Raw genomic sequence first — 21,932 nt, forward strand, 5'->3', positions numbered from 1 at the left:
CCAATTCAGTGTTTTGCATTTGCTTTAATGTTAGATGATTAAGTAATATTCTCACCTTAGACCCAAGTATCTATTGCATTTATGAAAATTAACAAGTTAATTTGTGGGTTAGGCATACGGCTGAGCAGGAGCAATAGTGCTTAATAATGAAGTCGAATGCGGTTTGGCGGTGGGCTTGCTTTATCTTATTGTATTGGGAGCTTTACTTTTGTTATAAAAATAAAATTAAACAAAAACACCTCTGCAGTATTCTCACTTTAATTTGTATTGCTTTAGCTCATTCTGCTTGTATACAAATATACATCTGTGGGGGTTATTGAAACCAGAACCCTTCAATTTCCTGCCAAGGAAAATTGGCTAAATTTGCAGCATATTGGTTCAGCCAACGCCCTGAATTCCTCAAAGTGTCTGTGAATGATTACGTTTTCTGCTGCAGGTGAAAGCGCTCGGCTGTGACGGCAGCAACTCCCTGTCCTCCTGGCTGGAGAATCTGGGCCTGCATGAGTACTTGCAAAACTTCCTGTCCAGCGGCTACCGCACTCTGGACTGCGTCAGAAACCTGTGGGAGCTGGAGATTGTCAATGTGAGTCACAGTGATGTACAAGGACAGTGGGGAGTATCAGAGGGTGAAATTAGTCTTCAGGTGTCTTGGGGAAAAAAAAAAATCAGGATAGGGAAACGAGTTTGACGGTTTACTTCAGGTTCCCCCCCCAAACTGAAGCAGGAGGCTAAAACTGAAGGTGAATGTGTATTTGTGTTGAATATTGGGAAATGGATTCTAAAGTCTCACTCAAAAAAAATTAATTGAGATTTTCACGTTTGAAAACAAGAACTGAAATTACTTGGTTAGAAGATGGCACGTCAGACTTCACTGGTCTGTGAGGAAATGTGCTGACTTTTGCTACTACTGGGAAGGGTCTCTGAAAGAAACATGCTTTCTTGTTCACTCCAAGATCAGTGCTGCATTCCTCCATTTCTGTGTGCAATACCATCACCTGTAGATCAGTGAAGTAATGTCAGACACTGTATCGCTGCATGAACGTGTGAACTTGTGCAATCCCGTATGTAGATTCAAGATTAACAGAAGAGAAGAGACTCGGAGGGGAAACAGCTTCACATGGAGAACTATTAAGGGAACCTCACAAATGAAATAGTGCCTGATGTGTTGTTTTCTGGCATTTCCTTTTGTGCTGCTCAGTATGATCACTTCATAATTCTCTTTTTTACAGGTGCTAAAAATTAGCCTACTTGGTCACAGGAAACGCATCATCGCTTCCTTAGCGGAGAGGCCTTATGAAGAGCCTCCTGTCAAACCTCCTCGTTTGTCTCAGATCAGGGTGAGGACCTACAAACTACTTTCCTGTCTAAAAGTGCTTCACAAAATGTTTCTTGTTTACTCTTCACTCACTTCGGAACCAGATCTGATGTTTGAATACTGTCCGACAAACTTAGGCTTACGTTTCAAATTCTTTATTTTTAGCCTGTAAATGTTGCAAAGTATATTGACAAAGATGAATGCCTGATGGCTAATGATAGAGAGTGCATCTGACATGAGATACCCAACTGTGTCATATTACATCTCTGCAGTGCCAAGACCTGCCTGGATCCCAGACTTCATCTCCCATGAGTCAGATGGAGCCCTACACAGGACGCTCAATGGACCCTCTGCTGCCTGCAGGCGAGCCAGGGAGGAAAAAAGCACAAGAAAACGACTATGACGTTACCCAAAGATATCGCAGCGAACGACACAGGCCTCCTGTATGTGGTATATCTACGAGTGTGTTAATGGTTATTGAGGGCCTCTGCCAGGCTTCTTTGATAGTTATGGTTATTTTTATAGGAGCGACATGAAGACTGGCAACGAGAGCCCCGCCTGACCTTGCGGCCACCTAGTCTAGCAGCACCGTACGCCCCGGTTCAGAACTGGCATCACCAACCAGAGAAACTCATCTTTGAATCCTGCGCTTATGAAGCTAGTGTACGTCTGCACCATTCTCCTTCCTACATGATTCCGCTTTGTTGATTAAACACATCAGCAGTAATGTCTTTTTCCCCTCCGTTTCATTACAGTATCTTGGTTCCATGCTTATTAAGGAACTAAGGGGCACTGAGTCCACGCAGGATGCTTGTGCCAAAATGCGGGTATGACAAGTTTCTCCAATCCCTGAGGATAAACTCATAGATATTGTTTGTGTGAGTGGCAATTGACCTGTCCTTTTAATCTTCCCTCCAGAGGTCAACAGAGCAAATGAGAAAAGTCCCGACTATCGTCCTCTCAATCACATACAAGGGTGTGAAGTTTATCGACGCAGCCAACAAGGTTAGCGACTACACACATGCACACACACACACGTGCATACACATTTTCTCTTTGCGTCTTCTTAACCAGACGTGTTCTTTGAGGCGTGTGATACATCAAATTGAGGCCGGGGCAAATGACAGCATGTTTCCTTTTTTAATGTGTGCATGAAAGTGACGCAGTCAGACATCAAGCTTCCTCTCTTTCTGTGATTGTAAATATCATGCTTGCAAGTTTGTGTCAGATTAGTTTGTGCTTATATTTCCTTATAGGAAGCAAATCTGATTGACATTTAGTTGACATTAATAAAAAAAGGCTTTGAAATGTTGAAGCTCAACATGGTCTTGTTGTAGTTGCACTTGTGATGGCTGGCAGTCAGTGTCTCTCCTTTAACCGTTTAGTTTTTTTTATTTTGTAACATTTTCTAACAGCATTATTGTCTCAATGTTGATGGAATGAAATAAAAATTTTAAAAAATGAAAGAATGCACTGTGTACTCTCGTTACTAAACCTCACTCATGTTGCCCTTCTCGGTCCAGAACATCATTGCAGAGCACGAGATCCGTAACATTTCTTGTGCAGCCCAGGACCCAGAGGACTTGTGCACATTTGCCTACATCACTAAGGACCTGCAGACCAGCCACCATTACTGCCATGTCTTCAGCACAGTAGATGTGGTAAGGACACTTGTACTGGGCTCTATTGTGCTATAGATGGTAAAAAAGATGATTGTGTGATTGTGCTGTCACCCATCGCTCTTGAAGCTTTTATATGCTGGCGTTTTAGAGCCAGACGTCATCTTACAAAGATGGGAGGGTGGAGGGTTTACTTAGCAGCTAGCGCTTAGCAAGTTTCATTCATAAACAGCAGCTCATGGCATGCAAGCAGGCATGCAATATAGAGACACACATACAGGCTAATTAATGTAAGAAACAGATGGACATTAGAGCACAAACTTCTTGGATGGTCAGCACCACACAGAAATGAACAGTATTAGTCATGTAATCAATTAGAAATGTTCTAAAAGTCACCAGTAGTAGTAAGCACACGGTGAAGAGCTCCAGTTTAGTACTTCAGAATGAGTCCTCAGTTATTATGTTGTTATTAAATTGTTATGAAGGGGGAAACAATCCACAGAAGCCAAAATATTTTTTGTACCATACTGTAAAATGTGACATTTTAACATGGAAGTCTGTCATTTTTGGAGCCAGCTTCAAGCTTTGCACAGAGGAACTGCAGTTTTTGTACTTCTGGAGTTTCTCCCCCGTGTTCAAAACAAAGTACAGATTTATCTTCTAGTTATGTCAGCTTGCAGTTTGTCTGCTTATTCAGGGAACCAGTGGGCCTTGAACAGTAGTAGTAGCTCAGTGTGTATTTTACGTGTAGTTGTTTTTTTTTTTTTCCTGTGTAATAATATTCAACATTGCTATCAATACATTTTTCAAAAAATGCCTCTCTGTGCAAAATGGGTTCAAAAACATAAACAACTGTGGGATCCTGTTTGTCTGTGTCTGATATTATTTGTATCCCACTGTAACTTTACTGTATAAAGAGCTAACATCTCCAAAATGTCAGGAGTAGTTAGTCATTACAAGAAGTGTTTGTGAGCTAAAAATCAAGAATGTGGGATACTGTGTCTGTGATTTGGAGAGCCCAGCGCTGCTCCCGACGCAGGAAAAACCAATTCTGCAGTGGCGACCTACCTGGCACTTGTGCAGGTGAAGCCAAAGGGAAGATATGCTTCATCATATTTTCTAGTCTTTGACTTGGAAGGATGTTGGTTTGAAAACCTATTTGGCGATGCTTCATCTCCTGCTTTGCGTTTGTGTGGCAGCCCCGTCAGAAACCTGTCCGTTATGCTAGTAGTAGCTTGACAAGGGTTTTCAGCTGCAGACAGTAATGCTTTTGTATTTGATTGCGGGCTGTTGGTAGTCATTAAACACTGAAACGCTATGAGTCAAATAGTTACCATAGCTTTGCCGTGTCCCTTCTGCTACCGAAAGTGTCCATATGAATCTCCTTTATTTGGTTATTTTAAACTGCACTGACTATATGGCTGCTTTCAGGGTCCGCCTGGCACAATCGTCACTACACAAGAGATGTTTCTGCGTATTGGTGTACATGGAGTGCTTTATCTCAGGGCAGGTTACTACATCAAAGGATATAAAGAGGATTTCACAGCTCTGTGTTGTGTCTCTTCAAATGATGATTGTTGTTCCCACCATAGGATTACTTTTTCAGACTCCCAAGGCATAACGTATAAAGCATGAATCATCTGTCTTTAGTCTGCAGAGCTTGTTCGTACCTGGGAGCTGTCAGGGTAAAACAGAATAATCCAGCAGCTTTATTACTGAGCTACAGAGGATGGATCTAGTTTAGGAACAGGGGGTTGCTGCACAATACTCCTGAGATTACTGCCACTTCTTCAGGTTATGCAATTTTGTTTTGAAGAAGTTTTGGAGGAAAAAATCTTTCTTCTGTTACGTTTTGCTGTCTCGCTGCACACTGTGATGGTGGTGGTCCTTTGGCTAAAGGCTTGTAATGACTCCGTGATCCTCCTCTTTCTCCCTTTCTGTATAGAACCTGACCTATGAGATTATACTGACACTGGGCCAGGCGTTTGAGGTAGCATATCAGCTGGCTCTGCAGGCCCAGAGGACCAAACCGCACCAGAGCGTCCCAGCTGGATCTGGATCAGAGGTCATTGAGACCAAGTCCAGCAAACCTGTGCCCAAACCACGAGGCAGCATACGCAAAACAGCGGTGAGTTGGTTGTTAAAAAGTATTGTAGTAAAAACACCAAATAAAGCTGAAATATTGTTCAACGTGTTCTCGAGCAAATTTGGAATTTTAAATCCTTTTACTTCTCTGTGCCAGAAAAAAATCTTTTTGTGTTTTGTGATTACATTTGCAGCACACGCCTAATTTTTTGGAAGCAAAAACGATGTTAGATTGCTTGCGTCAGTCTACACCTCTCGACATCACTGTGGTTATGCTATGCTGATGTCCATCTGGGCATTAGCATTAAACCATTAAGAGGGAAGCTTGTGCTGAATATAAATGAGCCAAGTCCACCTCAGGGACAAGTCACACATTTCTAGCTGCAGCTTAATGATCACAATGATTTAACAATGTAATTCTGTTCAGTGTTTTCATCTGTGTGGCTTTTTTTTTTCACATGTACATTTTTAAATGTGTTTAATCAGCACCTGAGCACACATGCACTTCATACTCAGTTACACACATCCACACCGATAAGCACACATAAGCTTCAAAATGCACCTGCAGTGTCTTCTGTGTTGTGTGCGACCTGTCAGACTCCTCATGTGTCATGCCTGTTAAAATCTGTGTCCCTTTTCCTGCCCTTTAAGTTCTTTGACTCTGTCGCTGCTTCGTCCTGGTTCTTTGTGCACTTTCCCTTTTCTCTTCTAATCTTCGTCTCCATCTGGCTCGCTTCTCTTCCTCCTGGTGGTGTTTATTCCTCCCAGGACTCTCCTCTTCCTCTCGACAGTCGTTGCTGTTACTGTTCCACCTGCACCAACCACCATCCCTCCTTCCTACCGCTGCACTCTGCCAGCCATGCTGCTCAGGTGCTGCCTCCTATCCCATCCCCATCCCTTCTCACCCACTCGTTGTTGTTATTTTTATTTCACTATCTTTTCTCTGCTATATGTTGAAAACTACAAATCATGATGTATACTGTTAACTCCAACGCCCTCTAGTGACACGCTTGTAGTAAGACAGACAAAGTTTATATACTGTACACAGAATTCTTTTTGGGTGTTTTTACTTAAACTTTATGATATACATAGAGAAAATGTTGTTATTATATTTTATCAATAAAAAGCCAGCAAAATTGTCTGCTTACTAATTGCTCCCAAAAGTGCTCAGCAAAATGAGAACCAGGAAAAGTTAAAATTGCAAAAATTGCAAATCTCATAGACCCATATTTTTATTGACATCTGAACACGCAAAACATTTTAACTGTTTACACTGAGAAAAACATAAGATCGATTTCTGGGAGATGAGGAAACCAGTTGCCGGACTTTCAGCAGAGAAATGTGTCCCATTCTTGTTTATTGTATTGTTTTTAGCTGCTCAGTAGTTCTCTGTCTTCTTTGTTGTATTTCATGGTGTGTCAACTGTTTTTAATTGTGAAAGGTCTGAACTGCAGTTCAGCACCGAAGCTATGCGGCTGTAACAGATGAAGTATGTGGTTTAGTTTAGTTTAGTTTAGTCGAACTATGCAAGGCCTTCCCTGAAAAAGACGTCATCTGGATGGAAGCACGTGTTGCTCTAAAACCTGTAGATACCTTTCGGCAATAATGTTTTGCCATGTGTGCAAGCTGCCCATTTCATGGGAACGATCCACCCACATACCATGAGAGATGCAGGCTTTTAAACTGAGCACTGACGGTCCCTCTCCTCCAGAGGACTTTTCATCTGTGTTTTCTAAAAAGAATTTTAAATTTGGATTTGTCTGACCACATGACAGTTTTCCAAGTTGCCTCAGAGCTTTGGCTCAGAGAAGATGGCAGTGCATCGCATAGTACTTCTGATCTTTTGAGCCCCAACTATTCTGAGAAATGTTGCTGCCATCAAATTCAAAATGACTTGTTTTTCATGAAATAGTGAAAAGTTAAAAACCTTTTTGTCTAATATAATAAATAAAATATGGGTTTATGAGCTCTGCAAATCATTGCATCCTGTTTTCTTTACATTTTACGCAGCATTCCAACTTTTTTTGGGATCGGGGTTGTAATTTTATGATAATTGATGGATAGGTGTGATGCTGCATCGTTTATGGAATCTGTTTAAACACAAACATCAACACTTTCATGGGTAAATGTGGTTAAATTTCACCACAAACAATTACAGTTTGTTGGCACAATAATACTTCATTGCTGCATTTTGAATCTAAGCATTACAAAAAGTGTAATCAGCCTCGTATGTGAAGATTCAGATATTTCATTGCTGTCTGTTTGTACTCACAGGGGGACATCGTGGACCAGGAAGGCGATTCTCAGTCCCAGGGTAGTGCCACGTGGCTCATGGACCCCAAGGAATCCAAGCGCACTATCAGCACTAAGTACGAGACCACCATTTTCTGAGTGGACCTCTCTTCCTCCTGGGCTCAGCCTCACCCTCCTTCCTTCCCCTCCTTCTGTGTGCCTTTCACTGTGACGCTGCCTCTTTCTCCGCGCTGGACCTCTGCTCCTCCCCACCGCCATCACTTGTTTCCTCCTCCGACAACACCACAGTCTGTGGCAACTGACCAGCTGTTGCCCCTTCTTATGTTTAACTCCCAGCACCTTTACACTTTTTCTCAATTATTAATGCAACCCCTCCACCTCGCCCACCGTCTTCTAGCTGTCTAGTTGGTATCTCTTCTACTGTGAGCCTGCCACTCACTTTCCCTTTTATTCCTCCTTTCTGTTTACTTTATATGCTTCCTCCAACAATGCTTCCCCCTTTTTCTTTTTTTTTTTTTCTTCCCAACTGTCAACATCCCACTCTTTACTCTTGGTGATAAGCTCTCTCTTTTCTTAATGCTTTTCTTGCTCTGTTAGGCGACGGCCGCTCTGAGGCTTTTCACTCTGACGTTCCAACTCCTGACTTCACCGAGTGCTGAGAAAACTGATTTTTACCACAGCCAAGAGTGACCCACTGCACACATCCTGTACCTGGATGGACACGTTTCCTGAGGAAACTGTGAAACTGATCCTGTAATTCTATGCATCAGTCGGACTGTAGCATGTTTATGTTCGCAGGGATGCAGGTGTTATTGAGGTTAAATAAGATCAATTAAGGGCAAGGCTTTTTTTCTTCTTCTTCTTCTTCTTCTTCTTCTTCTTCTTCTTCTTCTTCTTCTTCTTACGGTCAGCTGCCTGCTTAAAGCCAAAAGAGGCCAAGATCCTAGCACTGTGATATGATCCTTTTGATGCTAATGAAGTAAGCATTTTGGGGTGGGGTTTCTAGAAAGCATCAGAGGGACAGAATAGGGCACAGAGGCAGACATGGATCTGCATGTTAGTGGTCCTTGCTCCAAAAAAACAGCTCAAAATAATTCAAAACTGGCATGCCGTCAACTATCAGTCAGGATTTAAACTCAATGCTTCGTCTAGAGTGAACTAACTACACCTAAGCACTTACATAAAATCCTCAAGTTTGAAAGAATAAGTGCATTTTCCTCTTTTTTTTCCTTTCACAACAAATGCCTTCAGTGTTCATCCTGTCAGCATTGCCTTTCCCCCCCAGTCATACCAGGTTAATGTTTCACAGATGCTTGGTGAAAAGAGTAAATCATTACGAAGGACTTAATCCATCACTATAGTGCTGTTTGTGTCCATCGGTTTTACTTTATTTTAACTCCACTGCTTTGTGTGCGTGTGTCTGTGTCCCTTCCCTGTAGCTGACACTGTGGCCAATCCCAGACAGTGAGAAAAGGACAGGAATGAGCCCTGTTGAGTGGTGGATAGGATGTTTTGCTGGATCATTGCCCCACTTCTCACCGAGCAGATCACATCAGCAGTCGGATTGTGCCCACAGTTACACACAGGCCTGGAGAATAAGACGGATGTAAACCTTTCGCCAACGCAACACGCTCCCCCGGTTCATCAGACTTCTCCAACTTCATCACCCTGCACGCACGCACGCACGAACCCGCCTCCATTTAACTTCTCGATGCTTAGAAAAGTGATGGTTGTTCCGTGCGACATTAGAGACGGATGTGTTTGTTGTGTTGCGTGCATTTCCTCCGAAATGAACCATCACGTCCCTCACTGAGAGTTGGTGTTTATAGTTTCAGGAAATGTACCTGCCGTTTTCAAAGCAGAACTTGTAGTTAAAGGGGAAGTTGCTGCAGAGATGAGGAACATTCACTTTTTATTATGAAACAAACTGTCAGACGAGAGACCTCACACTGTAGGTACACACTTCTTCCTGGGTTGTTTGTCCTGTATCCAAACATTTTAGCTGCTTTCATCACCGTCAGCTTACATACATGTGTAACTGTGATAAAACAATGTAATCTTGCATGGGAGGAGCTCTCTTACCAAACTCAAGGGGCAAAGAAACTGACACTAAAAGACTGTTTTATATTGAAATAACGGGGGATGGCGTTTATTTTACTTTTTGCGTGTGTATGCGCGTGTGGGTGTGTGTGGGTGTGTGTGGGTGTGTGTGGGTGTGTGGGCGTTTACTTTTTTTATAGGACTATGATTTGTCCTAATGCTGGAACTGGATCAGGTGTGGTTCTTTCTCTCCTTCCCTGCCCCTTTGTTCAGTTAATCTCGACAAGATTATTCACCAAACCTGCCATGCAGGCTGGTACGACTCTAGATTTATAGCTGCAGACAAGAACAATAGGGCACGGCATGTTTCTCTAGCTAACTCCTAATATGTTGACTGTTAATGGTACTGTTTGGTCCACCAATCTGTATATGGGTGCATAGTCGGCTCATTTTGATTTAACTCTTGTATATGTGGTACATTTTTATCCGGCCAGTACGATAACTCTATGGTACACTGTCTTCAGCGCGCTGGTGTCAGCACCTTTAGCCATCAGCCTGGTCCTGCTCTGCTTTTGCACATTGCTGAGGATCAGGAAAGATATTTTGGGACTAATCTGATGACAACAATGATGAGAATGATATTGTACATGAATCTAGCAGTCTGTATTTTGATACTTGAATGATTTTTGTTTTTATAGATATCTATATATATATATGTATGTATATGTATGTATGTATGTACGTATGTAATTTTTGACACTTGTCAAAAAAGAGAAAAGGACTATGTCTTATAAAGTTAAACATATCGTGAATAAATACCCTGTGATTTAAAAAAAAAAAAAAACATTAAAAAAAAGAAGGCTGAGAACATGACTCAGAAGAGGGACCTCACTTCAGAGAAAAAGATTGTAAATAATCTTGGGCTTCCAGTCTTTTTTATGATTATTTTTCATAATTGTACAACTAATAAATGGTACAGTTAGAATCGTTGTCTCTGGATGTTTATTAGGACATTCTTTGTTCTTGTTTTAACGGCTCTTCCTCCAAATTTGGGTAAATTTCTGATGGATTTACAGTTCTGTTGCAGTCTTTAAGGGTAAGTGATGCATGAGTGTCGATGCATTCAGAGTATCTCGATTTGGCTCAGGGCAGCTGAGGTTAGTGGACGTCTTCCAATGAAATGTTTGCCCTCCACCCCATCTCCACATCATAAACTTCTCTGCAACAGCTCAGTGGATTTACAAAGGAAATCTGTATTACAGCTGCTTCTTCTGTCAGTCTATTAAAAAAAAAAGTTCATTAAATCAGAACAAAGAGAAACTTTTTATTTGAACTGAAGTTCACTTTTCAGCACAGGATTATAAACACAACAGTTTTGCTTTTCTTTGCCCCTTTGACCTCGGTCCCTTCAGTTTTATTACTGCTGTCACCTTTTAAACCTTACATGACCCATATTGTGCTTTTGACTTTGTGTTCATGTTTAGCTTTATCTGCTCAAGTTAATTTAAATATTGCAAAGGTTTGAAATTGCCCCAACTTCTGGTTGTGCTTTGACAATTATTTTTTATCTTTGTTATGAGGGAAATGAGTCAGAAGAAAATTGCTGCAGCTATAATTCGAATGCCAGCTGCGGTGAAATGTCAACAACAAGACGTTGATGTGTTTACTCAAAATAATTATTACATTTGTAAGTATAAAATGAAATAGACTTTTAATGTTGACTGAATAGAAGTTCTAATGTTGGTTTTGGGGGAGAAAAGGCAAATCTCACTCAGTTTATTTAACAAAATATTTAAGCAAGTGATTGAAATACCTGATGTTTTCCGTGTATTACAAAGTATTTCCAATTAAACTTAAGTTGTTCATTGTTTTTAGCTGCAAATTCAACTGGCAAGAGTGAATTCAGTTTGTTCTGTAATCTAAGTAATGAGTACGTCTTTAAAAAATGTCAAACTATGGCTGCATCTTTGATGTGACTGCTTGCATGGAAAAAAAAAAAAAAAGTACTAGCAGCGGCCCAATGACAGATGAGATGATGGAGATGTTTACACATCTGTCACAGACATGCTGCTGTTCCTGGAAAACAGATGCTGACTGTGAGATCTGATCCACAGATGTTCTGCTTTGCTCACAGAAATCACACAGACTGTGTGTGGTATCTGGCCTGTAAAAATGGAAAATATTATTACTGAAATAAATGTTTGGTGGTAGTAATTTTACAATCAGATGCTGAGAATCTAGGTTACCTTGTATTCTCACAGAAGTTGTGTTGTAGTCATGTTGGTCAGGCAAGCTGAAATAGCTCCACATCTACTGGATGGGTTTCCCTTGCATTTCCCACAGATACAAATGTCCTAAAGCAACAGTCTTTAATGGCTCTGATTAACCGCTTAATTTTCTGAGGTTGACACACTCATGTTTTAGTATTAATTGCAGTGAAAATTGATGCAGATGTTCCTGTTCCCCTCAAGATAGTTCAATTTTGATTTGGCAACAGATCAAACTTTCTTTTTGTGCTGTAATTTCCTGCTTCTTCTGCTACTCAGTGATAAAAATCTTAGAAACGTGGTGTCAAGCCAGATACTTACTCTGGATGGCATTACATTGGCTTCCAGTAACACTGAGAGGAACCTTGGAGTCATTTCTGACCAGGATAGATCTTTCAGTGTTCATATTACACAAATATCTAGGACAGCATTGTTGCAATTGTGCAATATCTCAAAATTAGAAACGTGCCGTCTCAGAGTGTTGCTGAAAAATTAGTTCATATGTTATTACTTGTAGACGGCAATATTACAATTCATTATTTTCAAAACTCCCTGAAAAGCCTTCAGTTGAGCCGAAATGCTCCAGCAAGATAACTAACGGAGCACATTTCTCCCATACTGGCTTCTCTTCATTGGCTGCCTGTTAAATCCAGATATCCTGCTCCTCGCATACAAGGTTTTGAATAATGAGGCTCCATCTTATCTTAAACACCTCATAGAACTGTACCACCCCAACAGAGCACTTCGCTCTCAGACTCGCGGTTCCTAGAGTATTTAAAAGTAGAATGAGGGGCAGAATGTTCAGCTTTCAGGCCTCTTGTCTGTGAAAGCAGCTCCCAGTTTGGATTCGGGAGACAAACACCCTTTCAAATTTAAAGATAAATCTCTATTTGATGAAGCTTATAGTTAGGGCTGGATCAGGTGAGCCCGAATCCTCCCTTAGTTATGCTTCAATAGGCCAAATCTTCCAGGGGCTTCCCACGATTCAATTCAATTTTATTTATACAGCGACAAATCACAACAACAGTCGCCTCAAGGTGCTTTATATTGTAAGGTAGACCCTACAATAATACATTGTGAGAAAAACCCAACACTCATAAGACCCCCCTATGAGCAAGCACTTTGGTGACAGTGGGAAGGAAAAACACTCTTTTAACAGGACGAAACCTCCAGCAGAACCAGACTCAGGGTGGGGCAGCCATCGGCCATGACCGGTTGGGAAGAGAGAAGGAAGACAGGATAAAGACATGCTGTGGAAGAGAGCCAGAGATGAATAACAAGTATGATTCAGTGCAGAGAGGTCTATTAACACATAATGAGTGAGAAAGGTGGCTGAAGAAGAAACACTCAATGCATCATGGGAAACCCCCAGCAGCCTACACCTATTGCAGCATAACTGATCCAGCCCTAACTATATGCTTTAACAAAAAGGAAAGTTTGAAGCCTAATCTTAAAAGTAGAGATGGTGTCTGTCTCACAAATCCAAACTGGAAGGTTTGGATGTACTGAGTATTTTTCACTCACTATGTGTTTATACACCGCTCTGCACTTATCATCACTTATTATTAAACCGTGGCTCTTTTCCACAGCTTGTCTCTAGCCCTGCCTCCCTCTCCTCATCCACAACAGGTGGCGACAATGGCCGCCCCTCCCTGAGCCTGATTCTGTTAAAAGGTTTTAAAAGGGAGTTTTTCCTTCCCACTTTTGCCAGGTGCTTGCTTATAGAGCCTCATCTGATTGTTGGGGTTTTGCTATTATTGTAAATTATATTGTATTATTCATGTTTTTTATATTATATTGTATTATTGTAGCGCTTTTACTTTATAAGTAAAGGGCTTTGAGACGACTGTTGTGATGTGGCGCTATGCAAATCCAATTGAATTACAGTACATTGGTTTAAATATGTTATTAACATGCGTATATATAGTGATATATAGTGTTATAATAACTTAATATAAGTGACAGTATTCCACACAGAAAAGTAAAAGGTGAAAAATCATTTGAGGTTTCGCTCGTTTTACTGCTGTTCTCCTATTGGCTCTTCCTTGGAAAAGTCTCAGTCGCCCAGTTCTCTGATTGGCCACAAACCAACCTGTGCGGAAGTTAATTGCCTCACCTGGCCGTAAGCCTCTCACACTTCTCCCGTCTGTCACTACCAGTCGCATAGTTTTACTTCCAGGAACAGCACTGTCGGGGGAGTGAGGTGCACCGCAGCTATGGACTGACAGCAGCGCAGTTTCACCGACCTTTCTCGCGCATATCTGGTAAGTTATCAGGAAACTGTCCTCTTAAAAGCGTAATGTGCTCGTTTAGGGTGAAATCATGGGTTACAATGGAGGCAACGACGAAATAAAGTTGTGTGAAAGCTCGTAAGTCTACTTTATGAAAATACAGTGATCATTTAGAGTGGTGCGTGTGTGTAAGTGTGTGCGCTCGATTTGTTCAGAGCAGATTTTACCATCAGGTGTAACATAATGTTTTTGTGTTTGTTTGTTTGTTTTTTTACTTAGTTTGTAAGTTTTGACCCTGGAGTGTCATTTTGTGTCTGTTCGGGTGGAGGAGAGTGCAGCAGGAATAGAGAGACGGGTAAGATATTCAGCAAAAGACTAACATCAGTATCAGAAATGCTCCGATATGCATTACTTATCAGTTTTTATGCTCTAAATTTGTTTTTAGAGATAACACAACTGACCATAGTGTTTAGACCCTGGTTATCTGAGTCAGGATTAATGCAAATATTTGCTCATAAATGTCACTAACAGTCATTTTAATGGAACAAGTGTGAACATTAAAGACATGTTTGTTCTCTCAAACAGGCTGTGAGTTGCACAACCCAATGTTAACCATGAATCTTTGTTTATTGTTAATCATTAAACCAGCTCTGGCTGGCTAACCTTGAATACATACTTAACATTTTTGAGTTTTTCAATAAGGCACTGTGATTTGTTATCAAAAGCTATCAATCATTATCCTGGGTTTTTAATAAGTCTAGCTCACAAACTGTGCAGCTGTTCTCACATTTAAGGCCTGGAGCTGATCCTCCCTTTTAATATTTTAAAGGTTTCATCCGCTCATGAGTTTGGCTTCATTTAAGAGTTGTGTCGAAGACATGGAAGCAGGCAAAGTGACATTCCTGTCACTATTAAATCCTGACTCAGCTGTGGGTGCAGTGTGCTTTGCCAGTGCTCCAGTTTGAGAGGTGTTGCCTGCTCAGGTTTGGACAAAGGGAGGGACAATAATTAGCTGCTTACTGTGGGAGGCCGGTGTGTGCTTTGTCAACTAGCTTTTGTTTCCAGAAAACATGTGGGAATGTGGGGGTTGATGATCAGGTTTTTCATCAGCTGCCTTTGCTAAGTTTTCATGTCATCAGGTCAAAAGTGCCATGTACAGAAGATGGAGCTGATAAGTTCAGTGAACAAAGGAAAAGTCTGTCACTGTCTTTGCATGACTCAAATCTTAAAAGTAATGAGGTGAAAAAGCTGACGGTAAAATTGAAAAATAGTTACATGTCCTCTAAAAATGTATTTCATTTTCTTCAATGTAGTGTTTAATGCTACTTTTAAAAAACATGCTTTTTAATTAGATGCAAGATTTCAAAACAAAAGTCATAGAAAATCCCCCACTTGTTACCCAATCTTACTGTTCAGTAATATTTCAAATATTTCACTTGCAGCAATAAAATTATGCTCTTTATGGGCCCACAGGAAGCTTTTTTTAAGTGTTGTTTTTATGAGAATGTTCGATGTACATTGTAATTCTTATTCTGACAGAGTTATGTATTGTTTTTTTGCTGAATGAGCCTCTGAGTGTCTGAGTTTCTCTCACTTCTCGAACCACATTAATTTACTATTGCACAAATAAACTAAAGCTGTGACACACAGCATGTTATTTTGGGGGATAATTTGCATGCAGGCGCAGCAGGGTATGAAAAGAAACTTTAATTCTGTTACTCTTGTATTTTTAATCAACATAATGGTGTTGCTTGTGCTTTCACAAACATACCTGAACTGGCTGCAGCACTATGTGGTAAAGAAGTTCTATACCAGGTCGTAAAATAGCTTTTTTAAGTAAAATTATCAATTTGTCTGACCCATTTAGCTTTATAGTTAATTAGCTAAAAAACTTTTGACGACCATTGTCGACAATTTTTCCTCTAGCCCTAAAAAACACCTACTTGAAGTTGCCTTTTCTTTACGCTCTCATTAAGAATCAACCTGTTGGTTTGGTTGATTTTTTTTTTTTTTTTTTTTTTTTATTTTTTTGTGACTAGCATACTTTCCTCATGCCTTGACTTGCCAGTAGTGATACGCAAAAGATAGGGAGCGGAGGCACAAGCATGCTGTAACACAACATATCTGGATTCTTAGCACAAATTTGCCATGATGTGAGGTATACCGTGTGTATTTGCAAGTAAGAGCGTTTGATTGTTATATCATAATGGCTGAAATACTGATTATTAAGGGATGCTGACAGCACTGTCTGCTTGCGATGACGAGTTCATTTTCCTGATTTGTAGAAATATCTTAAAGACCAAACCAGTAATGAATTATAAATACATAAATACACTGTTACAGGTGGCAAAAAGAAGGAAAGCACAATTAAACACAAGCAAAATAAGTCTGAAGATGCCAAATTTCTGAGATATTTGGCATTTTTGCTAGAAACTGACTCAAAAATTTAATTTTTTTTAAAAATATGCGAGAGGTCTCCATAAGAGGTCTTTTCTGTTGGCATACAGGTGAGTTTAATTATTAATAAATGAAACATTTAATCTGTTTCCTGTGAAAGACATCACTATGCATGACAGATATGCATAACTGAAAATATTCTCCATTTCACAGCTACTCTCCTTTAATGCGTGCCTCGATCCACGTTGTTTTTAAAAAAAGGCGAAAAGTTTTAGCTCAACCATTATTTTATTTAATGACTCAATTAGCATAACTAGATTTGCTTAATATATCATAGTGACCATGACAGCACATTTGAATCATGTTACAAAAATAAGACGGCCATTACATTATGAGGATCATTAAACTATCAGCTGTAATTTATGACCTTAATTTATCACAATAATTGTAAAGATGCTGTTTTGTTTACCAACTAATTCTCTAGCTATATTTAGCCTCAAACTAAGGCTTCATCAGTCAGTGGTCAAAGAAATGAACATTTTCCACTGTGGAGATAGTAGTGACTCACAAATTTCATCTGATTGTAGTTTCATGCTTTTGTCCTTGACATTTCAGATTTTTCCTGAGACAGACTTTCAGTGAGATTTACACAAACGAAACAGGGCCGCGAAGAGCATGTGATGCCCTCATCTTCCTTCATGTGCAAAGCCAAAGAGTGACACGTGGCCAGGTGGTGTTCCCGTAGCAACATGGACAGCGCAGGAAGCTCGGACAGCGTAATCAGCACGAACTCTGGCTATGTGAGTGCCGCTGTAGCGCTTTATCTCAGTCGTCTGTATTACTGACTCTCTCGTACAGAACAAACACAAACGCTTCTCTCCTCGACTGGAAGAGAATAAAGAAATAATTGAGATTTGTGAAGTCTGAGAGATGAGAGGAACTGAATTTATAATTGGTGAAAGGTTCTCATGTTTAGTCAGTGAGGAGCTTTCAAAGGGTTTCAGCACATGTTTTCATAAATGAAGTATAAACAATCTGAAGCCCTCAGACACCAGCAGCCACCTGAAATAATTTTTTTCCAACAGGCTAATATAGAATAAGAGAAAACTAGGAGATGGATGGGAGTTGTTCCTTTGGATCTGTTTGAACTACTGCATATTTAACACACAGACTACCAGCTGGGTTCCCAAGAATTATTTACTGTAAGAAGAAATCACAATAGTAAACGTTATTTCTTCTTGGAGTATTGTTAGATATGGTAAAAAATGGCAAAGTTGCAATTAATTTGCATACTTTGTGCCTAATCTTACAGATTTAATCTACATTATTTCTTAAAAGCTTATTTATCATCCTTTGGTTCTGGTGCCAGTGAGTTTAATCATTATTTGTGGTGAATTTATATGATGAAACCAATTCAGTTTCATTTTGACTTCAATATAAAATAACTGAAATAAACACGCAAAAATCAGTTGGTATCCCTGAAATGTAATCCGTCCAGTTTGCTCTGGGTCTGCCCTAAAGCCTCCTCCCTCTAGGAGATGCCTGAAACACCTTGTCTAGGAGGTATCCTGGTCAAAGGCCAAACCACCTCAACTGGCTTCTTTTGAGGAAAAGGAGTAGTTGTACTCAATGCCCCTCCCAGATAAGCTCCCAACTCTATCTCTACAGGTGAGCATAGACACCCTTTGGAGGAGACTAGTGAGTCACTACACAGAATTTCCCCCTTTTCTGGCTGAGAACCACGGCCTTAGACTCGTAGGTCCTGATTCTCATTCTTCATGCTTCACACTCAGTTGTAAACCACTCCAGTACGAGCTGGAGGCCGCTGGCTGATGTAGCCAAGAGAACCACATCGTCTGCAAAAAGCAGAAATGAGAACTTGAGACTACAGAATTCAACACCCTCTACCCCTTGACTGTCCTTAGAAATCATTGACAAAGGACAGCCCTGATGGAGTCCAGCACCCATCAGGAACATGTCTGACTTTTTGCTGCCAATGCAAATTAAGCTGTCACTAGAAACAAGTCAAACTAATGAAGCTAAACACATAATACAGGCAGTTATCACACCTAGTTTGCCTCATGCTATGCTCCGGGCATGCTGGTATGTGACTGGAGGAGTTTCTGCCCGCCTGTCTTTGTTTCGGGATTTTCCAGCTGAATGCTGGACATCAGCAGGTGGAGTTTTTCACGCTATGAGAAGGGTCATTGCTGCTGAGACTGGAGCTTGCAATATAGCTTTTTATTTGTGGCGTGATCAGAGCACAACTCAGCTGTTTCAGGTAGATCTCGTGACACTCTCATTTCTGATAACGTCCAGTCTGGGAGGTTCCCTATCCTGCTAATAAATGCAGTAGTGGAGTCTTTCTTCTTCTAACATGACTGACGGACTCCTCCCGCCCCACACACCAGCACTGTGTGGTAATTTAAATTAGAGCCTATGACAAACTGAATAAGATGTTATATTATTAAAACTGTATGGGGACAATTGGGTATTTTTAAAAAAGCGTTAAGAAATGCAAAACAGTTGTGTGATAATATGAGAATCAAATTGAGAAAGTCATGAAAAATACACATGATAGGAAAAAATATCTAATTTCATTTTTTGTGCAGAGTGAAGACAGCATGGACCACTTATCTGCAGAGGAGAGGGCGTGTCTCACGTATCTGGAAGAAACAATCGAAGCGCTGGAGACGCAGGAGGACAGCGGCGTATCGAATGATGAATCACATCATGAGAGTCTAACAGAAAAAGCAGATCAGATGAGAGTAAATGGTATGTGATGTGCTGTTGTGTATATTTTCTTGTGTACCTTTATTTGCATCGCAGATGCACGGTTTGTGCTGCAACACTAACTGTTGTAATTGTGTTTTTCTTAATTAGACATTTCCACTTTGATGCCTAACGGCTCCAAACGCGACCAGAAATCATTTCTAAGTGATGAAGTGCCCACAGCACCACCTGCATCCACAGCATTAGCCACAGAAGGAAAAACTCAGCTAAATCAAATCTCTGAACCACAAGTCAGTCCTCTAATCCCTGAATCTTCTACTGATACCAGAATCCACTCATCAGCTATACAGACTGAGATGTCACGCTCAGCCACAAATGAAGATGCTGATCCTGAGAGTGTCAAAAGTACAATTGTTTGTCCAGGACCATCTACTGACACCTCTGAGATTGATCTGAGTGTAATTCCACCTCCCTTAAACTTTAGGGATGAACCTGACTCTCCTTCACAGCCTGTGAACGTAAAAGACCTTACTCCATCTGTGGGAATTTCCAGGAAAAAGCCGGGAATAACCTTTGATTTGGAGCAGATTCGTCAGAGGGCCTCTGTCAAGAAAGATTTGACAAGCCCTGTGACCAAGGTGCCTCAAATCAAACCTCAGCCTGAGTCTCTCAGTCTGCTCACAAGTTCACAAATTGTTGCTCCAGCGTCTCCTGAAAGTGCAGAGCCCAAAAGTCCACCTGTTGTGGCCCCAAAGCCTAAAAAGCTGCCCCCCAACATTATTCTGAAATCTCACAAGATGACTAACTCTGATGGAAACTCAGCGCATCCAGTGCTCAACAGCAGTGAACAGCGGCCATTCTTGGATCCTCACAAAGTTCGCATGGAGGCTCTCAGAAAGCTCGGCCTGCTTAAAAGCAGTGAGGAGGAAGAATCGATCCCAAACCAGAGCTCTAAACTTCCTCTCAAAACCAGAGTGTCTTGGGCAGCTTCATCTTCTTCTTCTCCTCCAATCAGCCCTGCAGCTCCAAATGAACCACCATCATCACAGTCTTATAACCTTCCCCCTGCCTCTGTTACTGTCCAGCCTTTGAACCCTGGTGCTATATTACCATCAAACACTTCTACTGCTCTTACAGTTCTGGATCCTGATATTCTCCCAGCACCTGCTGATTTCAGTGACCCCACTGAGCTTTCTCCTTCAGAAAATCAACCATCTGCTGTCAAAGATGCCACTTCTCTTACCTATTCTGGCCTGGTCAAGCAGCTGACACCGCCAAAGGTCAAATCAGCCAGCCTCGGGCGCACTGAGGTGGGTATAAGCAGATATACAGCAGGTCAAGACTACGGTGAGGCCAGTCAGGGCACCAGCATTAATCAGAACCTCAACCAGCTGCGTAACCATCGACCGCGCCCCGCCTCTCTTGGGAGTAGGAAGGAGTTCTCAAGTGCTCAAGGAGAGGATTTGGAGGCAGAGCCTTCCATTACTAAAGAGCCAGCCTCACAGAAGGCCTTGCCTGCCCACACTGCCTTGCATCACTCCAGAGACACTCAGAAACTGCCTCGATCACAAGGTATCAGCGTGCTGATCTGCCCTCGTTCAGAAAATGAAGAGGACCGCCGTGGGGCCCTGAAGAAGCTCGGACTGCTAAGAGATTGAATATGCACCTCATTTATCTGTCAGACTACTTTAAGATGATGTATGTTAAGAGACATACCAGAGTTTTCTACGTGATTAATATGGACAGTTAAAAAAAAAAAAAAAAAGCTTTCAGGAAGCAGCTTAACCACATATTTATGCATTTTTATTTTACTGCATTGACAAAACTTGGAATTAAATGACTGTCAAGGACATTATTGAATGTACTTTTTACCTATATTGTACAACCTTATTTCCAATGTTTTTTCCCCACAGCACTAGCAGTCAAGGATATTTTTAATATTCATTAACTGTCACTGTGATATATGTACTTTTGTAAAGTAAATGATGTTGCTTTTATGAGACAATAGCGAGTTATTTAGTCATTTCAGTTTATTTTGTGAAGTATGATTAGAAACCTTCTTAATGTCCCTCGCTGTGTGCTTTCAAAGGGTCTCTTTGTACTTCTCCTTTTAGGTACTTCCATGTGTTGCTGTTGTGTTATGTAATTTGATTTTCACTTCCTACAGTCTGTTAGACTTTTTGTCTGGTTTTGTTTCCTTTTACCAACCGCTGGCTAGTACTCAGATTTGTGCAGTTACTGTGAACTGCGCTGAACCTATTTGCTTTGTAGAGTTTGTATCATAACTAGAAGATGTTGTTTTTCTTTTTAAATCAGTGGATATGGGGAAGGGATGTTCGGGAACATACCTTACCGTAACTCAAAGCACATAGTCGGTGAGCACTGGGTGAGAAGGATCTAAAAGGTTTTTTGCATGGCTGAATAATGATGCATAAGCTTGTTACATAGCAGCTACATGTCTGGAGTTAATGGGTCGACAAGGTGCAGGCATTTATTGCATCTTTTATTTAAACCATAAACTGACTGCTTTCTGAATGTCATTGTTTTGACTCCTTTTGGTCATTTTTAAAAAAAAAAAATGACCTCAAGTATCGAATCGAAACTTGAGGCACCAGTTTTGTGGCTCAGCCTCAGCAACTTTATCTGATGTGATGATGAGTGAACTAGTACAACCTGTTTTTCACCTCGCGGTTCAGCCTTCATGGAACATCTTTGCTGCTCATGATGGCTCATTTACGAGCCGACGGTTTGTCTGAAAAACATTTTATTGCTGCTGCAGGCTTTTTAGACAAATAGAATTGCTCTTTCCTGTAATTTGCCGGTGAGGTCACCTACTTCTGTGAACGCAAGCTCAATTTGAAAAAGTGTTTTATCTGAGCAGCTGTTTACAGCAGGGTGCAGAACTACAGAGCTAATAAAGAACAAAGCAGGGACTGGATCAACACATTTGGCTATTTTTGGAACTAAACTTTCCAGACAGTACTGATGGAAA

The 21,932-nt window shown here is 40.9% G+C and overlaps 2 protein-coding genes across 13 annotated transcripts in view; both read left to right on the forward strand.

Annotated features, from left to right (window-relative positions):
- anks1aa (ankyrin repeat and sterile alpha motif domain containing 1Aa) overlaps nt 1-11,526 on the forward strand; it is a 63,740-nt gene extending 52,214 nt beyond the window's left edge. For 6 of the 11 annotated variants that reach the window (XM_085260863.1, XM_085260865.1, XM_085260864.1 and 3 more), the window contains 11 exons: nt 437-583; nt 1,230-1,337; nt 1,588-1,758; nt 1,841-1,978; nt 2,071-2,142; nt 2,234-2,320; nt 2,839-2,976; nt 4,880-5,062; nt 5,788-5,889; nt 7,294-7,388; nt 7,870-11,526. In XM_085260863.1, the coding sequence (XP_085116989.1) occupies nt 437-583; nt 1,230-1,337; nt 1,588-1,758; nt 1,841-1,978; nt 2,071-2,142; nt 2,234-2,320; nt 2,839-2,976; nt 4,880-5,062; nt 5,788-5,889; nt 7,294-7,388; nt 7,870-7,885 (1,257 nt within the window). In that variant the 3' untranslated portion in view covers nt 7,886-11,526. Of the gene's footprint in view, nt 1-436; nt 584-1,229; nt 1,338-1,587; nt 1,759-1,840; nt 1,979-2,070; nt 2,143-2,233; nt 2,321-2,838; nt 2,977-4,879; nt 5,063-5,787; nt 5,890-7,293 lie in introns of all 11 variants that reach the window. The other 5 variants (XM_085260870.1, XM_085260872.1, XM_085260866.1 and 2 more) reach the window with 4 other exon arrangements.
- A 2,181-nt stretch (nt 11,527-13,707) lies between these two features.
- On the forward strand, nt 13,708-21,480 carry LOC146550767 (specifically androgen-regulated gene protein-like). 2 transcript variants are annotated; one of them, XM_085260390.1, is made up of 5 exons: nt 13,708-13,843; nt 14,090-14,165; nt 16,823-17,007; nt 18,820-18,982; nt 19,091-21,480. In XM_085260390.1, the coding sequence occupies exons 3-5, from the start codon at nt 16,957-16,959 to the stop codon at nt 20,596-20,598; spliced, it is 1,722 nt and encodes a 573-aa protein (XP_085116516.1). In that variant the 5' UTR covers nt 13,708-13,843; nt 14,090-14,165; nt 16,823-16,956; the 3' UTR covers nt 20,599-21,480. The 2 variants fall into 2 exon arrangements, with proteins under 2 accessions (XP_085116516.1, XP_085116517.1); XM_085260391.1 differs by lacking the exon at nt 14,090-14,165 and having other exon boundaries at nt 13,710-13,843.
- The last annotated feature ends 452 nt before the right edge of the window (nt 21,481-21,932 follow it).

Source organism: Mchenga conophoros, linkage group LG20 (assembly GCF_057382185.1).
Source record: "Mchenga conophoros isolate Kocher_MC1m ecotype Shallow Benthic linkage group LG20, M_conophoros_male_GT1.1, whole genome shotgun sequence".
NCBI classification, from domain to species: Eukaryota; Metazoa; Chordata; class Actinopteri; order Cichliformes; family Cichlidae; genus Mchenga; species Mchenga conophoros.

What these genes read in the sequence shown, in the direction of transcription:
- LOC146550767 (XM_085260390.1), top strand. Translation starts at nt 16,957, where the DNA reads ATGGACAGCGCAGGAAGCTCGGACAGCGTAATCAGCACGAACTCTGGC. An exon ending in TCAGCACGAACTCTGGCTAT is followed by an intron (nt 17,008 to 18,819) that starts GTGAGTGCCGCT and finishes TTTTTTGTGCAG; the next exon opens with AGTGAAGACAGCATGGACCA. An exon ending in AGATCAGATGAGAGTAAATG is followed by an intron (nt 18,983 to 19,090) that starts GTATGTGATGTG and finishes TTTCTTAATTAG; the next exon opens with ACATTTCCACTTTGATGCCT.